The sequence below is a fragment of the Rhinatrema bivittatum genome, chromosome 6 (genome assembly GCF_901001135.1).
Source record: "Rhinatrema bivittatum chromosome 6, aRhiBiv1.1, whole genome shotgun sequence".
In the NCBI taxonomy this organism is placed as follows: domain Eukaryota; kingdom Metazoa; phylum Chordata; class Amphibia; order Gymnophiona; family Rhinatrematidae; genus Rhinatrema; species Rhinatrema bivittatum.
In genome coordinates this window covers 46,899,260-46,927,063 of record NC_042620.1, presented here as the reverse complement: position 1 = coordinate 46,927,063, position 27,804 = coordinate 46,899,260, and the positions used below count along the sequence as shown (strand labels likewise).

The following is a 27,804-nucleotide window of genomic DNA, read 5'->3' as shown; positions in this document are numbered from 1 at the left end:
ACCAAAGAAACCCCCGCCTCCCCCAGTGCCCTACTTGCAGATGCAGCGAGCGGGGGCACCGGTGGGCGACTGCCTGGCTTATTATTTTTTTTTTGGTGTCTCCCCTTCTGCTGTTTCGCCCTCTATCCTCGTCAGCATCTTTTTGTAAACTTCACTCCAAGACCCCCCACTCCCCCCTTTCCTCGCCCGGGATCAGGAAGGGCTGAAGCAGACTCGCCCCCTCCCTCCCGGGAGATTCCTCTCGCCGGCGATCACGTGCTGTCGCGGGGGGGGGGGGGGGGCGCTGGTTTTTCCTTTGAATCTTCCCTGCTTTGGGTCTCATTCTCGGGCAGCTTCGCGCGGAGCCGGCACGCCAGGCAAAGGGAAGGGCGGCGGGGGCAGCGGCCGCCCCGGGAGGGGGGGCTTTCGGCAGGAGCCCGGGACCTCCGCGCCCCCCTTCCCATGCTTCAGGCGGCCCCGGCGGCAGCGGGAGGATGCGGCTCCTGGTCTGCGCTACTTTCTGGGGATTTTTCTGGGCGACAGGTAAAAAAAAAAAAGAAAGAAAAGCAAAGATCCGCTCCGCCGCGCTGCGTCTTAGGAAGGGGGACTGTGGCAAAAAATAAAATAAAATAAAAATACTACTACAAAGCGCGCTCCTCTGGCATCCCCTTTCACTTAAAAGAACCCGGGACTGGCGGTGGCTCTCCCCGCGCGCTCCGGGACAGGCACGAGGACGGGCATCCTCGTCCTTCGCCCGGAACTGGAAGGATCTGCTTTCACAGCTCTGCAAAGTTGGCTTTTATCCTTCCACCCATGCGTAACGGCAGCGCCTCGGAGGGGATCGGCTTAAGCGCAGGAGTGTAAGGTGGTGAAAATGGCAGGATTAAAATAATAATAATAATAATAATTAAAAAATCAACTCTTGGTGTAACTCCCTAGCTTGGGCGACCGGAGAAGCCGCCGGTAAGACTTCCGCTTGCTTTAGCAGACGGCGGAGTGGCGACGCGATGTACCTCCATTAGAAGAACTCTAGTTTGCATGATAAAGAGAAAACTGGAGTACGCCGTACAGATGTAATTGTGCATGCTAAAACAGTAATTAAATCATTTGTAATTAGTAGTTGAGCAGACTCCGTTGGCTCAGCGGAGGAGCACATGGATAGGCGCTGTATTGCTCCACGGCTTGTTTAACTCATTACTGGAATGGCTCTCCCTGCAGTCTGCCTCGCCTCCGGAGCAGGGGTCGCTCTGCTCGCCAGCTGGTGCTGCTTTCTGGCCCTTCCTCCCGAGCACCACCGGCGGTCCGTGCCTTCTCTTGCTCTTCCAGGGACGAGTTGGGTGGGGGGTTTCTCCGGAAATGATCGACCTGATTGCATTTGGCAACTCATTAGGGGCTGAGAGGAGTGGGATTCAGTGCCTGAGCCTGCGAGAAGTCAAATCCACCCATCCCTTTTTTTTTTTTTTAATTTAGTTTTAGCTGCAGAAGGAAGAGTGTGAGACGAGCAAGGATCCGTAGATGATCAGAAGTAGTATGTGTGTTCGCATGTATGTATATAGAGTGTGTGTGTTTAAATTTCATTCATGCATTAGAAAAAGCTTAAGAGAAAGAGCTTCCAGAGGTAATGCGATAAAGAGATTATAAACCCCACTAAACTCAATTAATAAGCCCAAATTCTGTAGGATGTTTGTTCATGGAAATCCGAGGACACCATTCTTTTTGTTCCAGGCTTTGGACTCCAAATACAGTGCTACCAGTGTGAAGAATTCCTGCTGAATAACGACTGCTCATCCCCTGAGTTTATTGTGAACTGCACAGTGAATGTTCAGGACATGTGTCAGAAAGAAGTAATTGAAAAAAGTTATGGTAAGGACTGAATGACTCCAGGGGTGTCGTCTGTCTGTTGCTTGTCGCTCCTTCCCTTCCGTTGCTTTCAGATTATTTGGCTGCAGAAATGACCAGAGAGAGAGAGAGCATTGCAATATCATGCCTTTACTTTAGTTCTTTGCTTTTTTTTTTTTTTTTTTCCCCTCCCAGCAGCTACCCAGTAAGGCTGCCGTTGCATGCTACAGCCCCAAAGCAAAATTGGCCACCACATTGCATCCATAATCATTCCGATTCCCAAATTAGATTTAAGGGACTGGAGCTCACTAGCAGCAACTGGTTAACATATTCTTGCAGTCAGTCCTACAGATACTGAAATGTCGCTACTGATGTGAAGTCGCACTAAGAGACCTCTTCCTTCCCCGCAAGAAACTGGCAAATGCCTAGATTTTCTCCTGGCGTGTTTCGGGATTGGAGGAGGGGGGTCAGTAATTCTCCAGCTGTCAGAGGCGTTCTCTTTTTCTGAACAAGTGGGCACAGAGCCACATTTCTGTCAATTTTTTTTTTTTAACAGCCGCTCAACAAAAGGGAGCAGAGCATCTAGAATTCTAGATGTACATAATACAGACTGCCCGGGGATTTGTTCTTACAGCTATAGTGCAATTAGGAATGATAATTAGTCACTTAATGGCATCTATGCCTTGATTAACTGTGGTGATCTAAGTCAGTTTCCTCTCCTTCCCATTTCTGGGGTTTTACCCAGAAACCCTGGCAGTCAGAAAGCTGATGGGGTGCCCCGGGGTACTCTTCTTCCCGATGGCTCCATCCTATGCCTTAAACAAAGGGTTAAGTTTCACCCAGACATGGAATTATTTTTCTTAATAACTTCTGATGGACAACAGCATCAGTGAAATTAACATTATGGTGGAGGAAGCCAGGGATCAAAACCAGCTTTTCCTACTGAAGCTCCTTGTGACCCTGGGTAAGTCACTTCACTTTCCAGCTCCTCCGATTCAGTGGAAAGTGAAGGGCCTGATTTATTAAGCCCTTTTCTCCCAATCTGTGTCTATGGGGGGAAATGCTTAGCAAATGACCCTTTTAGATTGCAAGCCCTCCAGTGTAGGAAGCTACCTAGTGCACCTGAAATGTAACTTTCCTTGAGCTCTGGTTTGGAAAGGCAAGTATTCAGATCTAAAATGGAAAAGAAAGCAGTGTAATAAACTTAGTTGCAGTAGCTAGCCGCCTAGCTCCTCCTTAATAAATAGTTTTGACTCGTGTGGTAAGCATAGGAGCCTCTTGTATGAAGATAATCATAACTGGGATTATTTCAGCATAAACCAGAGTTGATGGGAGTTTGCAGTATTTTTTTATTTTTCTTTTATTGAAATTTTCTTTAAACAAATTACACCCATAATGAAAAGAGAGCCATCAGAATCTAAAATACAAAAAATGTTACAAGTTAGGGTGGAAAATCTTCCCGGTTTTATTTCCAGTTCTCCAATATCTTTGGTTTTCTCCATACTAAATTCAGATGCTAGGGAGGCTGTGTTTCCAACCTGCAGGGGGAGGGTGTTCCAGCCATTGCTCAGCATTGCCACCTACTGGGCAGGTTCTGGGGTGACCTGGGCTTTGTGGCCATTGGGCTGAGGATTCCCAATAAGATGATTAAACCAGAAGGAGAAGGGCTGAAAAATGAAACATTCCCATGTAGTTGTGAATGAAAGCCCACTTGGGGCCAGCTCCAGTTGAGCTAGAAGTTCAAAGGAGCAGAAGGAGCTGACTCTTTCACTTCTCTCATTCTCCCCCCCCCCCCCTCCCAAAAAAAACCCAAAAAAAAACCCCATGCTTGCACTGTTTTCACTATAAACCAGCTCAGGTGCAAGAACGCAAACAACTGGCAAAGTTCATTTCTTACTATTCTCATATTTTTTATGCGATGTACATAAACACAGATATGATGGCAGATAATGACCACAGGACCTAGTTTGTCCATTTTTCTCTTTTTGTTGCGATACCATAGATTTTGCTGGATCTCTAGCTTTTCCAGTTCTGAGGATTCGATGTGTTTCTCCCATGCATTCTTGAATTCCAGTTCTGTTTTTGTCTCAAACACCTCCGTTGGGAGACTTCTAAATGGACTGATAAAACTTTGAAAAGTGAAAATGCCTTTTTTTTCCCTCTTATAAGTTAGTGAATTTTATTATGAAGATTTTAGGGCAAAACATTTTAAAAATAATCATTCCTCTTAAGGTTGGCGGTGGAGGGTTAAAAATATCCGCAGTGACTTACTAAATTATACTATCTAATAGTTTTTTTTGTTATGAGTTTGAGAAATATTACAAGTTAAATGAAAAGTATTCAGTCAAAAATCAGCTGTAAATTATTTTCAGATGAATATTAAGCAGAAAAGAATACCCTTCAAGGTTATTGCGGTATGGTTTATCAGTATATTTGGATAACGAAAAGATTTCAATAGTAATGATAAGGTGATTAGATACAGTTAAATAATAACATTGATATAGATATGTAAATCGGCAGAGGTTTTGGATATAGATAAAGGTGTCAACTGCTGGACTTTACAAACTGCTTGAGATTAGCTACTTACTGCAGGTATAACTATGTGTTGAGCCCAGCAACTGAGTAATATCATATTATAATTAGATGGTAAATAATTAAGCTGCATAAAAACTTGAGTGCTGTGATCATAATCGCCATCACCAATGAAGCAAAGAGAACCTAGCAAATTTGGAAGCAGGAAAGCCATCTTGGTCATTAGGATTTCTAGAATCATGCACTCTGTTGAGCTCTAGTGGCTGCGCTGATCTGTATTTTAAATGACATTACCCTTTCCTTTCCAGAGAGATTGCAGTGGTGCCAGTCATGCAGTGGGAGAACATTTTCATTCAATTCACTGGCATTTTGAATGCATCTGAATGTATCCTGCTAACTGTAAAGTCAGTTAATAAGAGCATTCAGGCTGTGGGACATTTCATTTCAAACTGGTTCAAACCTGTGAGCATGCCAAGTTAAAATTAAATTTCCCCTTTCTAAATACTTACCTCTAATTTTCTTTCTTAGTTTATGAGTTTAAAAAGCCACATGATTTATAATAAAGAAGTGCAGGGTTCGGTTGATCTTATTATTGCTTATATTAATTGACAATTGAATGCATTTAAGGTTCACACTTCATTGTGACAGATGCATTAAATGATTTCCATTTCTATTTAATAATCATTTCTACAGCCAGGCTTGTCTCAAGTGTGTTTATCACTTTTGAAGCTGAAAAGTATTCCTGATATTGATTTTCATCTCATAATAGACTCTTGAGTTTTGATTTTTCTTTTTAACTGTATAAAGAATGTGAATTTGCATTTGTGTGACAGTGCAATCTTGTAATTAGAGTTTTTCCTCTTGACTAGACACAGTGAAAGGGGTATAATTTCATTTTTATAGACCAACCAATTTCTGTCCTAGTAAAATATAGCTCTGCCAGTGAGCAAAATGTGACAGGTTCTCTTAAGCCTTATTTAAAAGTTAAATGCTGTATATTGAGATAAAGTTCATGGTCTGAATCAGTAACCTAATCGATCTATTCACCCATCCTTTGCAGCATGCATTAATCTGTTTGTCTGTTTTTGCAATAAAGGGCTCCACTGATTTACACGCTGTAGTACGTGCACATTACACTCGTCAGTGTGAGTAAGGAGTGACTGCTGCTTGCCTATGTATTTGTTAGCGCTCATTAAGTTGAAGAATGACGCTTCCCTGCCATGTGTAATTTCAATTTCATTTCAATCCTGAGCCTTCTCAAGGCTGATACAAACACGAGCGGTAACAATAAGACCTCTTTTCATTAGGAACCGTAAAAAGCCTACTTAAGGCTGAGTAGGTTCGAGGCGAACCACTTGTGTTCAGTTATGACGAAGCAAAGCAAAAGTTCGATCTAGGCTAATGCACTGAAGTCGCTGCTGCCTGGTTTATTTGCAGCCTATTACAGACAGGTTGCTCTAAGCTTGGAAATAAAAAAAAAAAAAAAAAAAAATCCCTAATGCTCAGTGCAGCATTCAGCTGGAAAGAGTGAAGGAACAGTACATGCCTTCCAAACTAGAGAGAGTGTAGTTTGTTTTTTTTTTCTTTTCGTATTTTTTAAGTATGGAAATATGCAAAAATGCTTCATGATGCTGCAGTCCTTTGGGACATTCGCATGATCAGCCGGGGGGGGGAATACTGCTGAAGGGTATTTAAAGCCCAGTAATGCTTTCTTGCTTGATTTGTAGCTGTCCAGGGGCTCTAGAGCTGTGTGCGTGAAAAGGTAGCACTTCTATAAATTCATACTGTTTTACAGCAAAGAGAAAAAAAAAATGGTGGTTGGGAAGATGTCTTTGGGCGAACCTCCCTTTTAAATTGAAAAACACGAGTGTAGATCAAACACAAAAAGGGATTGCATCAGCACAAGCTTGAAACGTAGACGTTTCCGGTCAGAACGTGCAGCTCTTTCTGGCCCAAGAACAGGGCGAGTGAATGTAAGAGACTTTTTTCCTTTCTTTTTTGGTATATTTTGAAAGATAATTCTGGATGTCTGTGACAGATGCGTGAATGGACAGTAGCCGGGGCTGCCACTCACAAATATGCAACTCAACCCTTTTGTGCCAACTCAACCCTTTTTTTTTTTTTTTGTGCCTTTTTAACTTTGGGCAAGGATCTGAATGTTGGTGGCTTTTCAGATCTTAAAATTTTGGGTGCTAAGTGTTTGGGAAGACGGAATTTTGCAGCAAAATTCATAGGGGTTTCTGACAACTTTTGTGTTTACTATTTCAACAGGGCATTCAAGATGAACAGCATTTAACCCCATGCATCAAACTTTGCAGATTAGACCAAAATTCTCTCCTCTCTTTTAGAGGGAAAATATTTTATGGGAGACGGAATGCTACAGAACTTGGCTTGTATGAAAACGAAACGGGTGCATCCATGAGGGAATGAATTTTTTTTTCTCCCCTCCCCCATCTGATTAAACAGCTGATAATGGCAGGTCTCATTTAATTGAGATGATTATTTTTCAATCATCACGCTCCATAACGTTAATCTACCGAGCAACAATTCATTAAAAGGGTAGTTAATATTTTCACTCAGTGAGCTGGCATAGCATGACTTTACTAGGATTTCATTGATCAGAGATGGAGAGGCTGCCCCCCTTTTCTCTGGGAAACCGGTGTCCGGGTCCTGATGTACTAAGCCCTTTCCCCATAGGTAGAAAATGGGTGAAGTCCCTTTTAGTACATCTGGCCTTTTGGAGAGGAAAACACAGAGATCTCGTTATCGAGCAGCTTTGCCTGCATTTAATAAGCAAGTGTATAGGCTCTTCCAGCTGCTCATCTGGGGAAAAAAAAAATCACAGATGAAATGAAGTAATTTGGTGCATTTTGTTTCAATTTGTGTCACTTAATCTATTCCCCGGGGAAAGAGATTTATTTTGAGGCTTCCTAGCGGAAGTTACCTGTAGGTTAACATTCACTGGTGTGCATCTGTTTTACTCTGAAGTTGGTAGCAGCAATTCTTAGCATTTTAAATGCTAAGTATTTTACATTTTGACTAGGTAATTGTGCGATTTGTTCTGCAAAGCCAGGTGGATGGTTACATTGTTAGAAAGACAGACATCTGTTTTTTGTTTCTAAACAGAAATAACCTTGGAAAGAGCCTCTTTCTTAGTAGAAAACACATTTGATGATTTGCTCTTTTTTTTTTATGAGTGCTTGCTTTTTCTTCATGTTGTCTGCCTAACTTTCATCTTTCCTTCCTGCTCTCCTTCAGCACATCTGGTCTTTAATATTTCCTTTCTTCGCTCTACTAATGCTTACTATCTGAGGAGCCTATTTACAAAAGGGTGTTAACACGTTGTTGCATGTTTACCTGTGTTGTAAGCAAATCGGCTCCATTTAGATTAATAGATGCATCATAATCGGCCCATTAGAGTGCATTAATGGTCAGATTTTACTGCGGCTTTATAAATCAGCCCCTTGTCTACTGCCACTTTTAAGTTTCAATAATACAAAAATAAAATACATTTGAGTCAATGCACTTTTACAGCTCCCCACAGAAGCCATAAAGTGATATCTTGGTTTGTGCTGTAAGAGTCAGTGGTTTCCTTAGCTGCTCTCTCTGCAAGTTTTAGTTTTTATTTTAATGGTTTTTGGAAAGTATAGATGCTTTAATAGCTTGAGACCTTTTGGTATATTATAGTACAAACACCAAAAATGCTTTCAATGTTTTCTGAACAGGTTATGTGCGTATATCTCCGTAGAAAGAGAAACACAAAAACATGATGGCAAAAAAAAGACTCTGTGACCTATCTAGTCTGCCCAACCTCCCAACTGATTTAGCTTTCCAATTCCCATCACGCCCTCAGAGATCCCCTGAATTTATCCCATCCTTTTGTGAATTCACATACTGTTTTTGCCTTCACCATGTCTGTTGGGAGGCCGTTCATGTACCCACTACCCTCACTGTAAAGAAATATTTCCTAAGATTATTCCTGAATCGACACCTTTCGCCTTCGTCCCTTGACTCTTCATTTTAGAGCCTCCTTTCTGTTGAAAGAGAATCACCTCCTGTGCATGGAAGCCTTTAAGAGATTTAAATTTGTCTATCATATTTCCTCCAGGGTATGCATGTTTAGGTCTTTGAGTCTATTCCCATATGCTTTAGAATGAAGACCACTGGCCATTTTAGTAGCCACCCTTTGGACCAACTCCGTACTCCTGTTTATCACATGTTTATTCAGTATCCTAATATAGCACTGATGGCAGAAAAAGTCCAAATGGTCCATCCAGTCTGCCTAGTAGTAACTGCTGCTTTATGTTAAGGGTAGTAATATTAAAAATTAAAACCAAGCAACTGTCAAACACACAACAAAATTACCACAAGGGACTCCTGTATCTTCAGTTCTCTGTTTTCCAGCAATTTGTCAACTGTTATATGGTGTGTATGTGCCATATGTGAAATGTAATCACGGTTGCATCTTAGGCGTAAGTGGCCATGCAGTATGACAGTTTAGAACTTGCGGTTAAAAATACAGTGTGAAAAACTTTAGGTAGAGAAGATTTGAAGTTACAGTCACTGGAGATAGGAAATCTTGAGTAAGAATAAACTAGGATCTTAATCCTACCAGAATTAAGAGTGGCTAAGAATAACCAAACCTCTCTCATTTCTGATTCAGATATAATTCAAGCCCCCTCAGGTTGACTCACATCAAGCTTTTGATGCTTTTGTTTCAGTGTGAATGATTGACATTGACATTCAGATTTTGACCTTGATGTTCCGAGAAGAGCTGAGTCATATTCTTAGAGAACTAGAGCTTGCTCCAAGTCTGATACGGGTTGGTATTTGGAGTTGACTGTGACCCTAAGAATAGCTAATCCACCTCTCCCTAATCATAGTCCTACAATTTTCAACTTCTTAACAATGCATGCACTTTCCACAAATAAGTTAATAATAATATTTATCAGTTTTATAGCTCTACTGGTCATTTGCAATGCTGTACAAAAGTGATAAGTATTCAGGTAGAATAAATCCCTTGGCCAGAGAGCTTACGCTCTTAGGAGAAAATGTTAAAAAGGGTTATATGTGTAAATGTAACATTACTATTTTAAAATACCATTTATGCATGTAAAGTGCACGAACACTTGAATATCCTATGGACAATTCAATGGCATATATTTACATGTGTAAAACCCAGTTTTTAAGTGTATAAATCTTTCTGAGTACCTGAGGTAAAATGACTTGCCCAAGATTAGAACGTGAACCCTAGCTTCCAGCTTCTCTGCCCGTTGCTGTAACCATTGGGCTACTTTTAACTTCTTTGGGTGATGGTAGAATCATTTCCTGTCATGGTTCACAACTACAGTCACTTCTGCTCTTATAGTGTCCAGACATTTTGCTTATGATATTTCTTTATTCATAATTTAAAAAATGAACACTTCCAACAAACGAGAAGAAAATCTTACGTTTTATCGAAAAAAAACAAGAAAATAATCACAGGCAAAAAAGTGCAATGTAAACAAATCACAGTCCACTGTTTGAGGGGGCAAGGCAAGGATTTCTCTAATTGAAATAAAGGCAATGCAGCATCTATTATAAATAATACAGAACATTAGGAAGATGATATAGAGAAGGGATTCAGTCATACCCTGTTGAACATACTTATCACTTAGGAACAGTGTTGGCTGTATAGGGTCAAAAATATAGGAAACATCTTTATATTTTTAATAAAACACTTACATGAAATGTAAGAAAAAAATTGGGTTCCTATTTGCAAAACTCTTGGTCTCTTTAACAAGAATTGCCTAAGCCTTTTCTGAGTTATCTTGGAAACAGGAAAACCGCTAAGTTTAAACTAGGGAATTTACCTTACATTGGCTAAAGAAAAGCTTAAATAGCCAGTCTCTATCGGGATCTCATAAGGTAGCTATAAAAGTTGCAGCTTTTAACCAACAAATCATCAGATAATTTGGATTTAACCTCATTTTTGGAGTTATCTTCTGATACCACCGATTCTCCCAAACAGTTGGAGATCTTTAAAAGACCCATGATATTATCAGAAAAGGTTGCACAGGGTCTTTGAGGACTTCAACCATATAATCTTTGGAGCATTTCTTTAGCCGATAACTTGGGCAGCCTAAGAAAGTTTATGAAGCATAGGTTCCTCTGTCTTTTAAAGAAGTTTCAATATTCTCTAATTTAGCTGAAAGCCGAACAGCATCTTTTTGCAAAAATTGTTGGACTGCAGTAAGTTGATCAGTCTTAACTGTAAGAGTCGTTAAACGTTGTTCCATTACTTCTTTAAAGACTTCCAAATTTTCAAACCTAGCATTATACCTGACCACCATAGCTAATTAGATATAGCAACTCTTCCAAGACCCTCAATAGCTTCCCAAATGGATTCCAGCATGAAGACCAAGGGCTTTTGCAAAAAATAAATTCCTTGATATTATTCAACCTCAGAAGTGGGTACAAACCACTTCTGAGGTACAAACCTGCAAACCAGCCACTTCTCCTGTGCTTCTGAAGCAATCTTCCAGATTCCTAGTTCCTCCAAACCACCATTGTTTGTTCTGGATGCCGGTGTTGAGTTGTGTTCTACAGCTATGCTCCCTGCACCAGTGCCACCAACACCATCAGTATGCGACAGTTCTGGTTGCGGCCTGGATCACTGAGCGACCGCTGGATCTGGAGAATGTGTTTCTAATAGGGTTCAAAGACGAACTCAACTCTGGGTCAGGTAGGGGAATTGCTTCCCCTCTACAACATCCAAGGGCTGGCCCCCTGCTGAAACAAAAGCCACCATAAAAGAGTCCATAGGACTGGTCACCACCAGGGAAGATGTGGCTGCAGTGTAAGCCACAATTCTTCCCTTTCTTGTTCTTAACTGGGGGGGGCAACAGGGCAAACCCCACACCCCTAAAAAGCAAGGAAACGACAAACACGTTACAGGACCAGGACTCAGAGCACTGGACACTGCAGTGTTGTCTTGAAAGAACTTCTACATTATAAGGTAAAATTTTAAAACCCACGCATGGGTGTCCATGTTCCCGGTATGCGCACATGGGCGCGTCTATTTTATAACATGCACGCATCAACGTGTGCATGTTATAAAAATCCGCTACCCGCGTACACATGCGCGCGCCCGATTGACAACTTGTGCGCATAAGTGGGGGGGGGGGGGGGAGGATTTTATAAGATGCGTGCGGTGACACAATAGGCCCTTTACTCAGTTCCCTCCCAGTCTGCCCCAATAAAGGAGCAGACTGGGCGGGAACTTCCTAATCCCCCTAGCTAACCTGCCTCTCTCTTCTCCTATCTGCCTCGACCCCTCTAACTTCATATTTTTTTGTTTTAATACTTAGCTGCTCTCCGGAGCAGTAGCAGGTTGTGCGGGCCAGCTGGCTGCCGGCGCATGCTTCAGCGGGACAGTACCTAATGGCGCTGTCCCGGCCCACCAATGCCCCGCCCCTTTCTTCTAATCCAGTTCTTCGCGTACCAGGAGATATGTGCGTGGCCGAGGACCTTTTACAAATCCCTGCGCACGCGTGAGGCCTGACATACCTCCCAGTTTCACATGCCGGGTTTTTAAAATTGGCCCGTATATGTATATATGTGCCCTGGAAGTACCTTTTTGAGGGCAATTTCAGAACTTGGAGAGAGATCATGGGTATTTTTACCTATGAATTTGCACTACTTTTTGAGGAGAAAGTATGTGTGTATTTTTTGCTTTGAAATTTATCACAAGTACAGAGTACCTCCAGACGTTTGCTCCTGCTTTTTCTGTGAGTACTTCTTTCATTTGAAGATAACATTTTTATAGTTGAAAATGCAATGCACCCATGCTAATGCTTCCTCTTAAGGTGGCTAAAAGTAGACCTTTCAGACAGCTGATTAACACTGGTCAAATGCTTTTTACTTGCATAGATTGCTTTGAAAGTTGCTCTCCCCACATGCAAGTCCCTGTCACATTACTGACAAAGTCAAATAACATTTTTAAGAACAAAATAGGTACAGCTCTGCCTCGCTAGATTCCCCCCATAACACAGTGGACGTTTCTTCATAAGAAGTAAAGTGAGGGGGAGCAGGAAAAGTTTGTTATTCAGAGCTGAAGAGAAGAGGAAGCCAGGGAGAGGCAGGAGACTTGAGTTGGTCCCAGTCAAGGAACGTTCTAGATTCTAGTTTCTTCTGTATAAGGAAAGATGCAGGATTTTTCCCCCCTAGTAAAGTGGGGGGAAAGCAAGTTATACATTTATCTCTGACCATATTTCATACAATCTTAAATCTCGACTGGTGGCTAAAAGAGAGAGTTTATGGTGAACAAAACAGAGTCCCATAGTCAGAATTCTACAGTCTTTTTTTTTTTTTTAATTTTAAGTGGCTTGTTATGGGCTGAAATAAACACTTAGAACCAGCAGCTTGAGGAGAAAAATTATTTTATTCAGAACAGCAAATAAGATAATATCTTAAGGAGAGAGAACAAAGATGACTAAGGGGCCGATGCAATACAGTGCGCTCACACGAGCGCACTGTTTAACCCACTGTCAAGACGCGGGTTAAATAGGCGCTAATCCACCCCCTAATGCAATAGGGGGATTAGCGCCTATTTAACGCGCGTCCAACACGGAGTGAATGAGAGAGCGCTCATCACTTGCAAATGCTTGTGAATGAGGCTGTTACTCATTCAAAAAAATGAATGTGCGTCTCAGACGCACATTTATCTGTCAGATATTAACGCCTGCCTGGAGCAGGCATTAATAGCTGAGCACACATAGAAGAAGTACAGAAAAGCAGAAAAAACTTCTTTTCTGTACTTCAATAAAAAAAAAAAAAAAAAAGAATACCTCGGCAGACTGCCGAGTTATGAAGACCGACTCATAACCAGCCGTCTGCCAGTAATGAAAACAGACGCCGAGTTTACCAGCAGCCGCCGCGGGGGGTCACAACCCCATAATTTGCATATTGCATGGGGCCCCTCCCCCTTGCGGGCGCTGAAAAGTCAGCGCCCACTTTCCGCAAAATTTATTGCATCGGCCCCTAAGTTAGTCGGTTAGCAAAACATTTATTTAACTGGTTGCTATATGGAAACAATTTCTCTTAGTGGCTATATGCAGATTCCTTATTTTTCAACGTGTAAGACGAGCCTCCAAGCGAGGTGGAATGTTGGCACCGGCTTTTGGCACAGTTTCACATATCTCAGTAATTTTCCACGGTGTACCAGCCGGTTTCCAGCACATTCTTTTCAGGCTGCTTTTGTCTTGCAGATACATACAGTACTAAGCAAAAATGCAATATAATTTTGGTGAATAATGAAAAACTTAAGAAGAATGATTTATATCGTGGCATGTCTTTTTAAAGTCATCTCTCTGTGCCCCTTCATCTTTCTGAAATGTACCTTTCACAGGTGTATTGATCATGAAAGGGCCCCCTGACCCTCTCAGAGGCTCTTGAATCAAACTGAGGTCGTACTGGCGTCAACTAGTAGAGTTTTTTGCTTGCTTATCCCATGGCACAATGTCCTTTCTTCAGTGGGTTCCTGTGGCATTTAGGTAGTCACAAAGTAGAATCTTGCAGTGAAAAGTGCTCAGAGGGGCCATGCAGGCTTAACTGCAGCCCCCAGAACAGGATTAAATTTCACAAGCCAAGACGGCATGCAAGTTCAGGCTTGGTAAATAGCATAGTAATGATTAACGTTTTGAAATTAATAATGCTGTTTAACTGTTCGGCATATGTGGGTGCACTGAGTTTTAATGAACCTCCACATAAGGTAAATGGTGCCTTTTTGTGCTCCATGTTAAGGGTTTTGCAAATGCCATGTTTAACGCGCACACAGTAAATGCAGTCACCATGTGTGCTAATCAAAAAGCACCTTTAATACTTGGAGACCTACGAGTCGTCTTCATTGAAAGTCTATCCCAGGGGTGACCAACCCCAGTCCTCAAGAGCCAAAAACAGGCCTGGATTTCAGGGTATCCTCAATATGCATGCATGTAAGAACTTTGCATGCACTGCCTTCAATGTATACAAATTACCTCATGCATAGTTATTGTGGATATCCTGAAAAACCAGACCTGTTTGTGGCGCTTGAGGACTGGATTTTGGCTCCCCTGGTCTATCCAGTGACTGACAAAGCGCCAGGGTCAGTACATTGGCTTGATCCCCTTTTCCAGTAATCTTCCTCTCTCAGGGTCCATGGGGGCCCCTCTGTACCCTTTGCTAATGGGAGGAGTGCCTCTAGCTTCCTGCCCTTTCTGGCAGGCCCTCCCCTTCTAATGGCCCTGGAGGTAGGCAGAAAGGCCTGGGGAGGGCAGGGGGGTGTTGACCTTTTAAAAGAGGGTCATGCAGGGGGGGATAGAGGAAGCTACTGTAAAAAGGAACCAGATTGAGGGAGGTACAAATGGGAGGTGCTGTGAAGAGGATCAGGCTGGAGGAGTTGCTCTGTGGTTGAAGGGGAAGAAGGCAAAGGTGTCCCATGGTCCAGGGTGAGAGTCCCTCTAGACCAGTGGTTCTCAACCTTTTTTTGGCCGGGACACACTTGACAGATGGTTCTCCCATGCGTGACACACCGAACATGTGACCATCACGGGGCTAAATGTAAACATGCACTCTGCATGCACAGGAATCCCCTCAACCCCCAGCAATGAGTGCAGAGCAGATCTAGGGCATTACCCTGTACAACTCACCATACAAAAAAGATATTCTGGTTCTGATGACATCTCAGTAAAAGCAAAACAAACTCCCTTTACTACTAGGTACAATGGCCTTCCTTATGAAAAGACAGTAATTTACCACTAATGCATATCCTATTGAGAAAACACAACAAATACGATTGATACAAATGCCTACATGCTAGTAAAATACCTCACCTCGGTCACACACCCTTCACCAAGTACAGAAAAACCACAAATTATAGATATGGAGGCAGAAACTGGAATGGAAACTGGAATATTTCTCTTTCCATTTCTCCAGGTTCACACTGCATGCAGTGTGAACCTGGAGAAATGGAAAGAGAAATATAGCACCTAACACAGTCCCAGGATCTGCAATAATGCACACAAACTATCCTGCACAAAGTTACACCTGCATTAAGGAACACACTCAAACAGTAACAACCCTATCTAAGAAATACAACTATTAAACCAGGTCCTAAACACTAATACATTTCCTATTGGGAAAACAGAATAAGCCAAGCTGCTGTAGAGCCCTACACAGAAATAATTGTAAAGCTATAGTAAAAATGTTACAAAACAGCTGCTGAACAGAATAATATCCAACAATTAAAAACTCATAAAAAATTATTAAAACGTCCAAATATCAATAAAATATTTCAAAACAGCAGACATTGCATAAAACCCAGTAATTAAAATGGCAGTCAATCAAGAAAAATAAATTTAAAAAGCCACCTTTACTTACCCTCTCCAGCAACTCTCCTACTCCCACCTCCAATTAGACCCCACGACCAGTCATGGTCTCTCTCGTTTTCCTGACCAGTCTCTCTCTCACAGAGAAACACATCACCTCCCTGACCAAGTCTCTCAAGCACACTCATGCTGTCTTTTAAACAAGCTCTCAATCACACACAAATGCTCTCGCTCCCAGACTTCCATTCACACCTACACACACCAGCTCTCACCCAAGCACCCATTCACACCCACACACACCAGCTCTCACCAAAAAAGTATTATTTCTTCACTGCAGGGTTGGGCTCCAGTTCCGCCGCGGCTTTACTCCGGCAGGCCTTCTTTTTGCGCCACCACGGGAATGGGCTCCCGTGGTGGCCTTGGTCGGCGTCTGGTTTCCTCTTTGCCGCCATGAGATGTGGCGGCCTTGCTTCGTCAGCGTCCGAAACAGCTATTTCTCCCATCAAACCCCTGGGCTAGGCGATGCCTGCCCTACCGGCCAATCAAAGGCTTCCTCCCTTCTTCCTACTCCCACTGGTAGGTAGAAGGGAAGAGGTTTCCGACTGGCCTGCGCGGGGGCAGGCAGAATGAAGGAGGCTTCCCATCGGGCAATGGGGATAGGAAGAAAGGAGGCTTCCAATTGGCCCGCGGGGGCTGGGAAAAAAGGGAGAAGGGATGTGCAACGGGCAGTGGGACACCGGGAGACGCGACACACACCGGTTGGGAAGCGCTGCTCTAGACTAATTGGCCCATATAACTTAGGATATGGGGAACCCATGCACTCAAAAGGCTCCTGTAATCTGGTCCTTTTCAGCATGCAAAAGTCAGGCACGCTTGACTTTTAGAATGCTTTTTAGCACACATGCCCCTTTTGCCATTGTCGTTTTTGCCCTGAAATTATAACAGGGCGTTCTGTCCGCACTGGTCATACTCCAGGTGTATCAAAATATGGACAGTGTCCAGCAAAAGTGCTGCATCTTACGGATCCTTTTTCAGATGTTAAATTTTATAGATAACAATAATGATTGCGCCCATGACCCCTGACGCAATAAGGGGATCAGTGTGTGTCCAAAACGCGCATCCAAAGCAGCGTGTAGCTAACAGCACTCGTCCCATGTAAATGCCATGTTGATGAGGCTATTAGCTGGTACCCACGATGTAAAAAATAACAGCGCGCCGGACGTGCACATTTTAACCCTCAAAAATTAACGCCATCTGGCGTTGAGGCGCCCCAAGCCCCGAGCAGGAAATCTGAAAATACTGCTTTTTCTGTGGTTCCTCCGACTTAATAATGTCGCAATATTAAGTCGGAGGAACTAACTACAGAAAACAGCAACATGAAAAAAAAAGTCTTGCCGGCGGGTCAGGTTAGAAAGACGGACGCTCAATTAACGAGATTCCATTTTCTGAACTGTGGCTGTGCACAAATTATGAAAACGGACGCTGGTAAAAGTGAGCATCTGTTTTCCTAACCCCCGCGCACAGCCGCTTCTCCTGGGCGCCCGACGCCAAGGAGGTGCTAAGGACGCACAATTTCCCCCGGCGCTTCCTTTTTAGCACTGCAGCTCATTACTGCATCGCGCGCTCGGGGGAGGTGAATGGGCGCGCATTAGGGAAGCGGGTGCTCGATCATTAGGGCCTACTTTTTCATGTACAGTCATTGCATCGGCCTGTTAATATGCATTTTGCTCAGACACTTAACCAATGACCTCAAAAGGCAGCAAAGCAATTGAAAATCCCTTTTAGAGCATCTAAGAGATATCTGGGTTTGTTGTTTTTTTTGTTTTTTTTTCTTCACGGGCAGGAGAGAGAACAAAGCCCTCCTGCCTGCTTGACGTTAAAAGGCCCTTTTGTGCTTCACCACTGAAGGAAGAGCAAAAAACGTGGCAATCGGAAGTCCTTCCGTGGCCTTTTGACCCAAGATAGGAATGCTGCCACGGGGAAAAGAAGTGGCTGATTTGGGCTTCAAAGGGCCCTTTCACACAGGGAGAATGTTAACACAGGGAGGGGGGGGCGGCTGCTGATTTGGGCCTTGGAGGACATTTCCTGTGGGGGGGGGGGGGGAGAGTGGATCTGCTGACTCAGGCCTTGGTGGGCCTTTCTGTATGAGGAGAGGTATCTGGGCAGCGGAACGCATTGGGAGGGGGGGAAGGGGTGTTACAATGCGCATCAGCACTGTGGCCAAAGTTTAATATGGTGATATAAAAACTCTTTGCACAGAACGATAAGCAGAATTTTCTGCATGTACATTAATTGATTTTATGAGCTTGTGCTAAAAAAAAACAAAAAAAAAACCAACTAAGCAGAAGCTTTATTTCATGGCGCACGATATTGCATCACCCTGTAAGGCTGGTAAGCAACCTTTTGAAACCAGTCCCCTAGCATTTCCCCATGATTTTGCGATAAGGGATTTGGAAAGCACGTTTTGGGGTTGATTTTTCAAAAGCATTTATGCATGCAGAATCCGGTTTGTATGCATAAATTCCCTGTTGAAAATCAACCAGGGTCCAGTGCTTGCAAGAGTACAGACAGCTCAATTTACCCATATTCCCTTAACTTCTACTTAAGTAATTGCTTAGCTATGCCAGAAGCATCGGGCCTGGGTCAAGGTGGAAGGTTACCATGATCTGGGCTGAAGAGGAAAAAAAAAGAGATTTAAGGTACATCAAAGGTGAAAAGGTCTGGGATGGGGTGTGGGGAAGGAAGGGGGGAGGCCTGATGATTGTTTATTTAATCGAAAAAACTATCAGATCCGGGAGGGGGGAGAGTCCGTCATCGACCCAGGCCTCTATTTTATGTAACCCATCCAATGCAGGGCACTGTCAGGAGCAGGCGGCAGGCTCGGCCCTGCAGGAAGTGGGGCTGGTTGGGGCCTTTCGGCCTGCAATCCTGTGTTTTTATTTATTTTATTTTGTGGTTTGTTTGTTTGTTTTTTGTTTGTTTTTTTAAATCTTCAGCACATAACCAGCTGTAGTCGTTTCAATATAGCCGGTTAGGTCTCAAATTATGTGGCTAATATTAGCCAAAAAGCTTTAAACATGACTGGATGTTCAAAAGAATGTCCGGTCTTGTTTGCCATTATCTGGCTAATATTAGCCCAATAACTTAAGTCTGGAACATTTAGTAGAACGTTTATCCCACTGAATGTCCAGGACAGATTATCCAGCTTAACTGTAGCTGAATTACTTGCCCACTAAACGTCCTCCTGAATATGGACCCTAGAGTAACCTGCAGGCGGGCTCTGTGAAACTTACCCTCCCTGTGATTTACTGATAGAGCAGGCTGAGACAGGATAGCAGCAATAAGTGCCGAGGCAGAGCCAGGAACGTGTTCCCAAAACACGAGTTCATCATCCTGCCGCAGCTTGCCTTTTCATTAACATTAAATTAGAGCAAATAATTAGAAACGGGCCGAAGAGCCTACAAATCGGTGGGAGTTCCAAACAGCTATTCTGAAGTCGCTTGCTCATGAGAGACCCTGCCGGAGCAGAGGAGCTTCTTAAAATAGTAGTATGGAGGAAAAAAAAAAACCAAACAACAAACGCTGCCCCTTCTCAGTCCATGACGCACCACGGCTCACGCAGTCCTGAAACCAGGCTTTTCATAAACAGAAGAATCAGCTTGGTGCTTTTTATTAAAACAAACAAAAAATGGTCGCGTGATCTGCGCGGGTTTACGCGTATGCGGGAAACTAACGCTCTCTGTAAACTTAGAAATAAAAGGAATCGAGAAATGGAATGGAAAAAAGGAGGAGGGAGCAAAAACCGCTGACCCCTGAGTACCACGTTGCCCGTGTGCTTTATCCTTTTTCTTTCTCATTACAAGGAGTCGAGGCCAGGAAGGGCAATTGGATGCTGTTAAAAAAGGTTTCTCTTCACTTTTTAGTCTGGATTTTATTTATGGAGACAGAAATCTATGCTGGTTTACAACTTTCAGGTCCCCGTCTAGGACAATGTAAGAGTGCCCAGACAGGAGCAGAATACAGATCCCTTGGCCGCTGATAAATAAACTCGTGCGTGAATACGAGAATTACTGGGGGTGCCGTTAATTTTCACTGGATGCCATAAGCTTGGAGCACTAGCAGTACGGCCACGCAGAAGCGGTTTTCTGGCGCCAGAGCTGGTAGGGTATGTTCTCTTATTAATAAATTGCATCCAGTCTTTCACGTGCCTGCACCTCTATAAAAGGCAAGCAGGAGATAAACTGAACGAAGTGCATTAAATAAGGCTAAACCGTGGAGGGTTTATTATTATGCATTCCCTTTTCTGTGTCTGTTAAATACAGTGAAGAAATGACGGCCTTATCAACTGATTTCAAATAGTTTATGACTGGAGAACCATGAAACAGATCCAAATGCAAAAGTGATGAAGTGTCGTATTATTTTAAAGGAAGCTGTGATATGTGGTCCAGTGAGTTTCATTTCTCACAGGACATGGGCAATAGCTTTTAATGTTTTTCAATTTCTGGGTCTTGTACGAGGGAGCTGTAGGAAGATGGGATATGTTGCCCATAGGCTGGGAGCTAGGATTATCATCCAGTGAGATTGTTTCTGGCGCACGGTTCACATACAAATGAAGCTCACTGAGATGGAGACAGTCCTTTAATGTAAAGTGCCACGATAAGACAGTTTGCAGATCTCTTCTTAGATGCCTGCAGTAAGTTCTCAGAGTGTGAAATAACACAGGACAGGGTGTGTCGTCATGACCCATCTGCATTGGTACCATAAACTCACGTCTATAGGTAGAAAGAATGATGACATGGACAGGATTGAAGGAACATAGCGGTTTATCAACACCTTTCTTAGCTGCTGAGGTCACTATGTCTGCCCTTATGTTTCCATGATAGCAAAGGCATGACACTACATGTGTGTGACTACATACCTTGTCATGTACAGTTTATTGCATGCACTTCTGGACACTTGTGGGACCCCCCCTTAGACGTAACCCTTGGTGTTTTTCCATTATTTCAATGATATTCCACACAGGCTGCCAAGGGCATGAACTGGGGAGTTCCACACTTAAATAAACAGCATCCTGCATGCTTTTTCATAGCCTAAATAAGTTTATAGTATGCTAAAATGACTTGGTTTGATGAAGCTTTTGTGGGTTGTAAAAACACATTCTCAGGTTTTGTTCTGCTACTTATCCACAGTTAGGGGTAATTTTATAAAAGTCCATGTAAATTAGGAGGCAAATATATGGGTTACACTAATTTTCAAAGTAGACCTGAGCATGCATAAGTCCATTATGAAAATTGTCCCACCAAATTTGCCCACACCCAATTCCATCTGCTATTATGGGCACAGAAAATGTTCAAGAAAATTTAGTTGCACGCTTTTGAAAATCCATAAGTATGCACCTAAATGCAAACCCCTCCCCAATTCTCCTCCTGGGAACACCTCCAATCAGTTTGGGTAAACTTACGTGCAACAGGCAGCCCGGGGCATAGGTTTTACCTGCACGTTGGGCTGACAATTTTGTAAAAGGCCAGTTCAGCCTTTGAAAACGCCCTTCCTGTGGCTTATAAACACATTTTTATAATGTCCTGCTTGCAACCCTGGTATCGAAACCGTGCAACTAAAGCAGTGTGCAGCCTCTGAACTTCAGGTGTCCCTAAAAGGAAGATCTTCTGGGCATTCGTTTTCCAGGAGAGCAGGCTGGGAATCGCAGAAGTTAGGGTTCAAATCCAGCTGCCTTTCCTTGTGACATTGCCGGCTTGCGCCAAAGGACACGGCCCTTCTATAACATGCGCACATGGTATAAAACAGGCTGCACGTGTGCACGTGTGCGCAAATGCCGCCTCGGCCGCGCAAGTGGGATTTTAGTAGACATGCGTGCCAACGCAATTACCAGTTTCCTCAGTTTGTTCTCGGTTCGCCCAGGTAAAGGATAGGACGTCTAGCCTTACCCTTAAAACACCGCTGACTTAGCCTAGTGTGTTTTGTTTTAGGGCTCACACGCCATCATTAGCAGAAGTAAAGTTACATGGCAGGGGACCCCAGTGCACGTTTGTGTGCCTAGGTTTTTAGGCGCTGGTTTCATTTATATATCCTGGAACGTCCAGCCCACGCCCTGCCTTTTTTTTTTAGTAAAAAAAATTAAATAAATAAATAATGTGCGCGCGTACCGGGAGATGCACATGTACGCGACTGCCTTTTAAAATCAGCCGGCCCGATTTCTGCGCCTATCTCCCGGCTTTGGCGCATGCCGGGCTTTAAAAATTCACCCCTTACTATGCCGTGATATTTTATTGCAGGAGGAGACAAATACCACAGGGAGCATTCCCGGGGCGTTTTTACTCCTCTGTGGTAAAACAGCGGTGGCTTGCCCGCGGTTTTTTTTTTTTGGTTGGGGGGGGGGGGGAACGTGCGACGGCAGCCCCCTTCACAGGGGGCTGCCATCTTCTAAAATAGCAACCCCTCCCAGTATGTGATAGCTCCCCCTTAGGGGGTCTGCTCCTCCTGCCACCGCTGGAGGCGGCAGAGCAGGGAAAAAGTTAAAAATAGAAAAAAATAAATGGTGTGGAGATGTCTCGGCCACCCCCCACCTCCCCATTCACAAAAAAGTCACCCGCCCACTGATCCAATTCCCCTTCCCTTCCACATTCAAACACCCCCCTCAAACCTTCCTGACCACCCCTCCCGATACCTTAGAATGTGTCCTTGATACTGTAGTGGGGGTGCCCCGTAGGCTCCAGGCTGTTTTCTGCCATTTTTCACATCCCCACCCCCCAGTGACATATTCCAGTGTTGGCAAAAAAAAACAACTTTGTTTTTAGTCAGCAACCAGTTAGTTCCATGGAATCTCCCCCAGTCCTAGTACTATCGGAAAGGATAAAGCAGCATTCCCTACGTCCCAGTTCCACACCACTCATGATTGTATACACACCCATCAGATCCCCTCCCAGTTGTTTCCTCTCCAAGCTGTAAGCTCTAAAACGTAGGTTTAAAAAAAAAACCAACAACAACCCGCGAGCGTGTCCATGTGCGCGTGGTTCCTGGCCCGCGCACATGGACGTGGCTATTTGATAACATGTGCATGTCGGCACGCCGGCTTTCCGTGTCCGCACGCTCATATGCTGGCGGGTGGCCTGCTCCATGCGCAGAGGGGGGTGATTTTGGAGAAATACCAGCAGTGACTAAGAGGGCCTCCCCCAGTTCCCTCCCAGTCCAGTCCAATTAAGGAGCATCCTGGGAGGGAACTTTCTTATCCCTAACCCTACCCTTCCTACCTCTTCCCCTCTCCTCCCCAACTAACCTAAACTAACCCTAACCTTCCCCATTTTTTAATTTTTATGTTTACCGCTCCTCAGGAGCAGAAGTAAACTCTGCACGCCGGCCGGCTGTCAGCACGCCCCCGCTCAGACCACGCCCCCCCCTCCCAGCCTGCCCCTCTTGCAGGGCCCAGCACTTCTGCGTGTAATGGGGACTCTGGGTATGGCCGGGCCCGTTCTAAAATGCGCACGGCGCGTGCAATGCCCAGCACGCGCATAACCCCCCCCCCCCCCCCGTTTTTACACGCGCGGCCCTTTTAAAATCGAGCCTTAAGTTATTTAGCCTTTCTTCATAAGTATTCGTGAAAGGAGGTTTTACATAAGAACTTCTGCACCCCCTGATGTGTCATAATACTGATTTAAAATGATCAGAAATGATGCACCGGGTACATGATGGCAGCAGTGGCACCTTCTGGGTTATCAGGGGTCTGTTACATCTGAAGAACCGGGGGATGGGGGGAGGGTGTTCTAATACGATAACGCAGTAGTCAGTCAGTCAGTCACATTGCTCAGTTGGCTGACACACCCTTCTCCCCCTGCATGCATATAGTGGAACAGCAATAGAATCACCTTAGAGCTACAGACCCTTCACAACTTAAAAAAAAAAGAAAAGAATAAACGCTGACAAATATAAAATCTGGTTTGCACATTAGAGTATAATAATAGGTGTTACTTCCAGTGTTTCTTATTATGCAATGTTTGGCTTGTTAGAACTGCTTGCCATGTTAAGCTTCCCTCGCCGTACCACTGGCAGCGAATCATTCAGAAATCCCTTTCAGTTTTACGTTTACATTTTTATGTTCCTGTTGTACTCCAGGGAGAGAAGGTTCACTTGGATCTGCGGAATAGAAATTTTTTCATGAAATGAATAAATAAATGACGTTAATGTTGCCAGCAGCCTCCGGTCATGATCACCAGTTGCCTTCACTTCTCATTATATTTTTGCATTGCAGTTGTCAAGAGGTTAGTTGGGGCTCGAAATCCCAGCAGATGTTTTAGTTTCAGTAACATATGGCATTCTCCCACATTTGCTTGCAAAGGTTCCCCTTACTGAAGCTCGCTGAACTGATGTATTCATGGTATCATTGCCCCGGCAACTTCCAACCACGTTGACAGGAACAAGTCTGTGCCCTGTTAGAAGGGTGGCGTGATGAGTCGGTTAACGGCTGCGAGGTTGTGCAGAAGAACGGACTAGTGCCTGTCCCTGCATCTTGGCAGGAAGAGGAAAAGTAAAACCGAACTGCACTGGAAAATATAATTGGGGGGGGGGGGGGGAAATGGGAAGGGAGAAAGCTTTGAAAATGTATCAACAATGTGGAGTAACAAAGCAAAGGACGGGGCTAATTAATGATCTTCAGCAGTTTATAGTTTTCATCTGTCAGTTTTTGTTTCGGTGTCAGGCGTTGTGTGGCTCAGTTTTTATTCCTGCGCACATCTGAACGCTGTGGTGTGAGTTTATGATGGGGGTGCTGAGATTCTTAATGGACATCAAATCTACTGCAGGGACAGGCAACTCCAGTCCTGGAGTGCCTCAAGCAGGTCTGCTTTTCAGGATATCCACAAAGAACAGGCATGTGAGAGATGCACACACCGCCTCCTCTGAATGCAGATGTATCTCATGCATATTCATTGTGGATATCCTGAAAACTGGGCCTCTTTGCGGCACTCCAGGACCGGCGTTGCCTTCCCCCGATCTATACCATTTATCCTATTTTCATCTAAGACGTTTTCATTTCCAGGTGACATGTTTATGGCAGAAGGTTAATCCGATAGATATTGCAGGATAGTGTGAAATTAGATTAGACATTTCAGAGTTCTTTAGCCAGAGATGATGATAACATTTTTTTTGCTGGAAATTTTAACATCTGAAGAATGGAGTGTAATGAAAATGAAAGGGTGGATAGGAGGCATCTCTTTAAAATAATATTTGCAAAGAAAACAATACAATAATTTGAGGCAAAGTCAGGCATGATCATGTGGGGAAAAGTCGACAGGAAACTAGATTTGAGTTATTCTGTGGTGTATTTCTGCATTTGAACAGAGGCATAAATGACTATTTTTTCTTCCATATTTTTATGTGAAGGTTATTGACGTTTACCCGTATTGTTTGGCTTCTTTAATAACACCATATGTTTAGTTCCCACGTTTACTTCACATACAAAAAAGCTGGCCCTTTTGAATTGCTTATTTTAGCAAGGTCAGCCTATAACCCTGCAAGAATCACTTGACATGTACTCTAGTGCAGAGGCACTCAAACCGGGCCTTGTGGCTCCCACCCGACCCCAGCCAGTTGGGTTTTCAGGATATCTCTCTAATGAATATGCATGAGATTTATTTGAATGCACTGCCTCCTATGTATGCACATATTTCTCTTGCATATTCATTAAGGGGTATCCTTTAAAAGCTGCCTGACTGGAGCGCGTGGAGGAGAGGACCGATTTTGAGCGTCCCTGCCCTGGTCAAAGGCTGGAGTTACAACACAGGAAATAAAATTTGATAGGCCTGCCCTGCCCCCAGTTCTATACAGCTAAGGGAGCATCAGCAGCAGGGCTGCTTTTACCTGTGGGCATAGCAAGGAAGTAGACAGGACTTGGCCACAATGACTCTTGGTTACTGCCCCTCCCCCTGAATCTCTGGCGAGAGAAGACGGCCCCTCTGCTGCTTGCTTCAGTCCTTCCCATCCCAGCTAGCATACAAGGAATGAGAGGCCACCTTGAGCAGACACAGCACAATGGGGAAAAAGAGTGCCCTGCTGCCTAATTCAGCCCTCCCCTCCCCCTCCTAGCTGCAGGGAACCGGAAGAAGGGCAGGAAGCTGAACAGGATAGCACAACAAATGATTCCCCCAAACCGAATTCTATCTATTTCTTTTTTTTTCAATTTTTTTCTTTATTGAATTTTCATTTAAACTTTAAACAAAATTTCAAAGAAGTATTACAGAAGTACACCACACTTAATATAATATTGTTACATATTCACACCCTTCTCCATTACGTAACCCATAATTGGGGGAGCTAACTTATAAAACAGTAAATAATAATAAACAAGCAGGTACGAGAGAGAGAAAAGGATTTTTACTGGCCTTCTATCTTATTTCCTCCAATTGTATCTTTATCTAAAATAAAAGGCTCCAAATGTAAAGGGTGAATAAAACTATATTTCTTCCCTCTAAAAGTAATAAGACAAACAGATGGATATTTCAGAAAAAAGGTTGCCGCTAGGGCCAACACTTTAAAATATAGAGAGAGAAAGTGCCTCCTTTTAGCCTGGGTGGCTCGAGACACATCTGGAAACATTTAAAATCTTTTGACCACAAAACTTCATATCTCTGTGTTTAAGGAAATCCCTAAACACTCTATCTTTGTCAGCTTCCAATAGCATTGAAACAAATAAGGTGGCTCTTTTTTGTATATTGTCAATTGACTCTTCAAGGAATGTGGAAACACCAATAGATGAAGTATCTGGATTTTCCTCTTCCACCCCCTCCAGTTTTCTTGGAGAAGTAAAAGACTTTGGATAAAACAGGTACTTCCTTCTCAGCATATTGCAATATTTCCCTGAAATATTTTTTTTAACATTTCACTAGGTGATAAGTCTAGTTTGCGGGAAGTTAATTAAATGCAAATTTTTACATCTCATCATATTTTCTCTGTTTTCTAGCTCTCTGTGAATGGAAAGACTATCTTTTAATCTGGGCTATCCCAGTATTTTCTAACAATTTGACTTTAGATGTTACTTTTCCCATTTCATCCTTCAAACTAGTCACTTCCTTACTTTGTTCCTCTATCTTTAATTTATTCACATTAACTATTCCTGACAATGACCTACTCATTTGCGAAACATTATTATTAACAGTAGCCATCAATTTCCATAAATCTTTGAGGGTTATATTATCAGGGGGATCTATAGGCCAGATCTCTGGCCTCTTTAATTCCCCTGTATCTAACCCTACATCATATTTCAATAAATGATTACTTATCTGAGTCTCTGCAGGAATTACGCTGTCCTTCAATGGACTGCTAAATTCTAACTGTAGAAAACCTTCTGGAATTGATGCTTTAGGTTGTGGGGGAAATGAAGGACCTTCACCAGGACTGAGGGAAGCAGAGAACTGTTCCCCCATAGTGTCCTCACTTGGTGATTCAATCCGTCTAACGACGTGTTTGTCCATAGGACCCCTTGGTGTTATAGGAGATACTGGAAAGGTTTTTACTTTTCTTTTCCTCCCCATAGAACCTTTGAGGAGTACTCAGGAAGAGTTCACCAGCTATTATTCCTACCAACAATATCGGGAGGACGGCTTCTCTGGACTAAGCCGGACAAAGCCGTGCGCCCCTTCGGAGGCGCGCGGCTTAGGCGGCACGCCAGTGATAGCGGGGTACCGTCTGTTTAAATTTATACAGCAGACACCGGATGATGACGTCAGACGCACCTCTCTCCCGGGTCTCACAGCTGGCACAGTTTTTCTCTCCGGGTATCAATATTCTCAGGTCATTCCTTTCCAGAGTGGTCTCCTTTTAGTTGGGGATGTCTCTCTCTTCTCTCCTACGCTCCCCAATATATATCTATTTCTAATTTGTGGTCACTTATTCTGCATTTGGTGAAAGTCTGCATTCTCTGTGTGTGTGACGGAGGTGAGGTATTCTGCTTCTACGCAAGTTCTGGGTAGGGATCGGTAGCAGTTCAGGGATATCTAGAGTGAGAAATGAATAGGGGGGGGGCAGGAAGAGGTGAATGCAGGCAAGTAGGCCGATACAGTACAGTGCGCTCCAATCGGCCTACTTGCCTGCATTCAACGCG

The 27,804-nt window shown here is 43.6% G+C and overlaps 1 protein-coding gene across 2 annotated transcripts in view; it reads left to right on the top strand.

The window, feature by feature from the left end:
* The first annotated feature begins 294 nt into the window (after window positions 1-294).
* Window positions 295-27,804, top strand: part of LYPD1 (LY6/PLAUR domain containing 1) — a 37,554-nt gene continuing 10,044 nt past the window's right edge. Inside the window, exons 1-2 of one of the 2 annotated variants that reach the window (XM_029605354.1) lie at window positions 295-522; window positions 1,705-1,842. In XM_029605354.1, the coding sequence (XP_029461214.1) occupies window positions 474-522; window positions 1,705-1,842 (187 nt within the window). In that variant the 5' untranslated portion in view covers window positions 295-473. Of the gene's footprint in view, window positions 523-1,473; window positions 1,598-1,704; window positions 1,843-27,804 lie in introns of those variants that run through there. The other variant, XM_029605353.1, reaches the window with a different exon arrangement.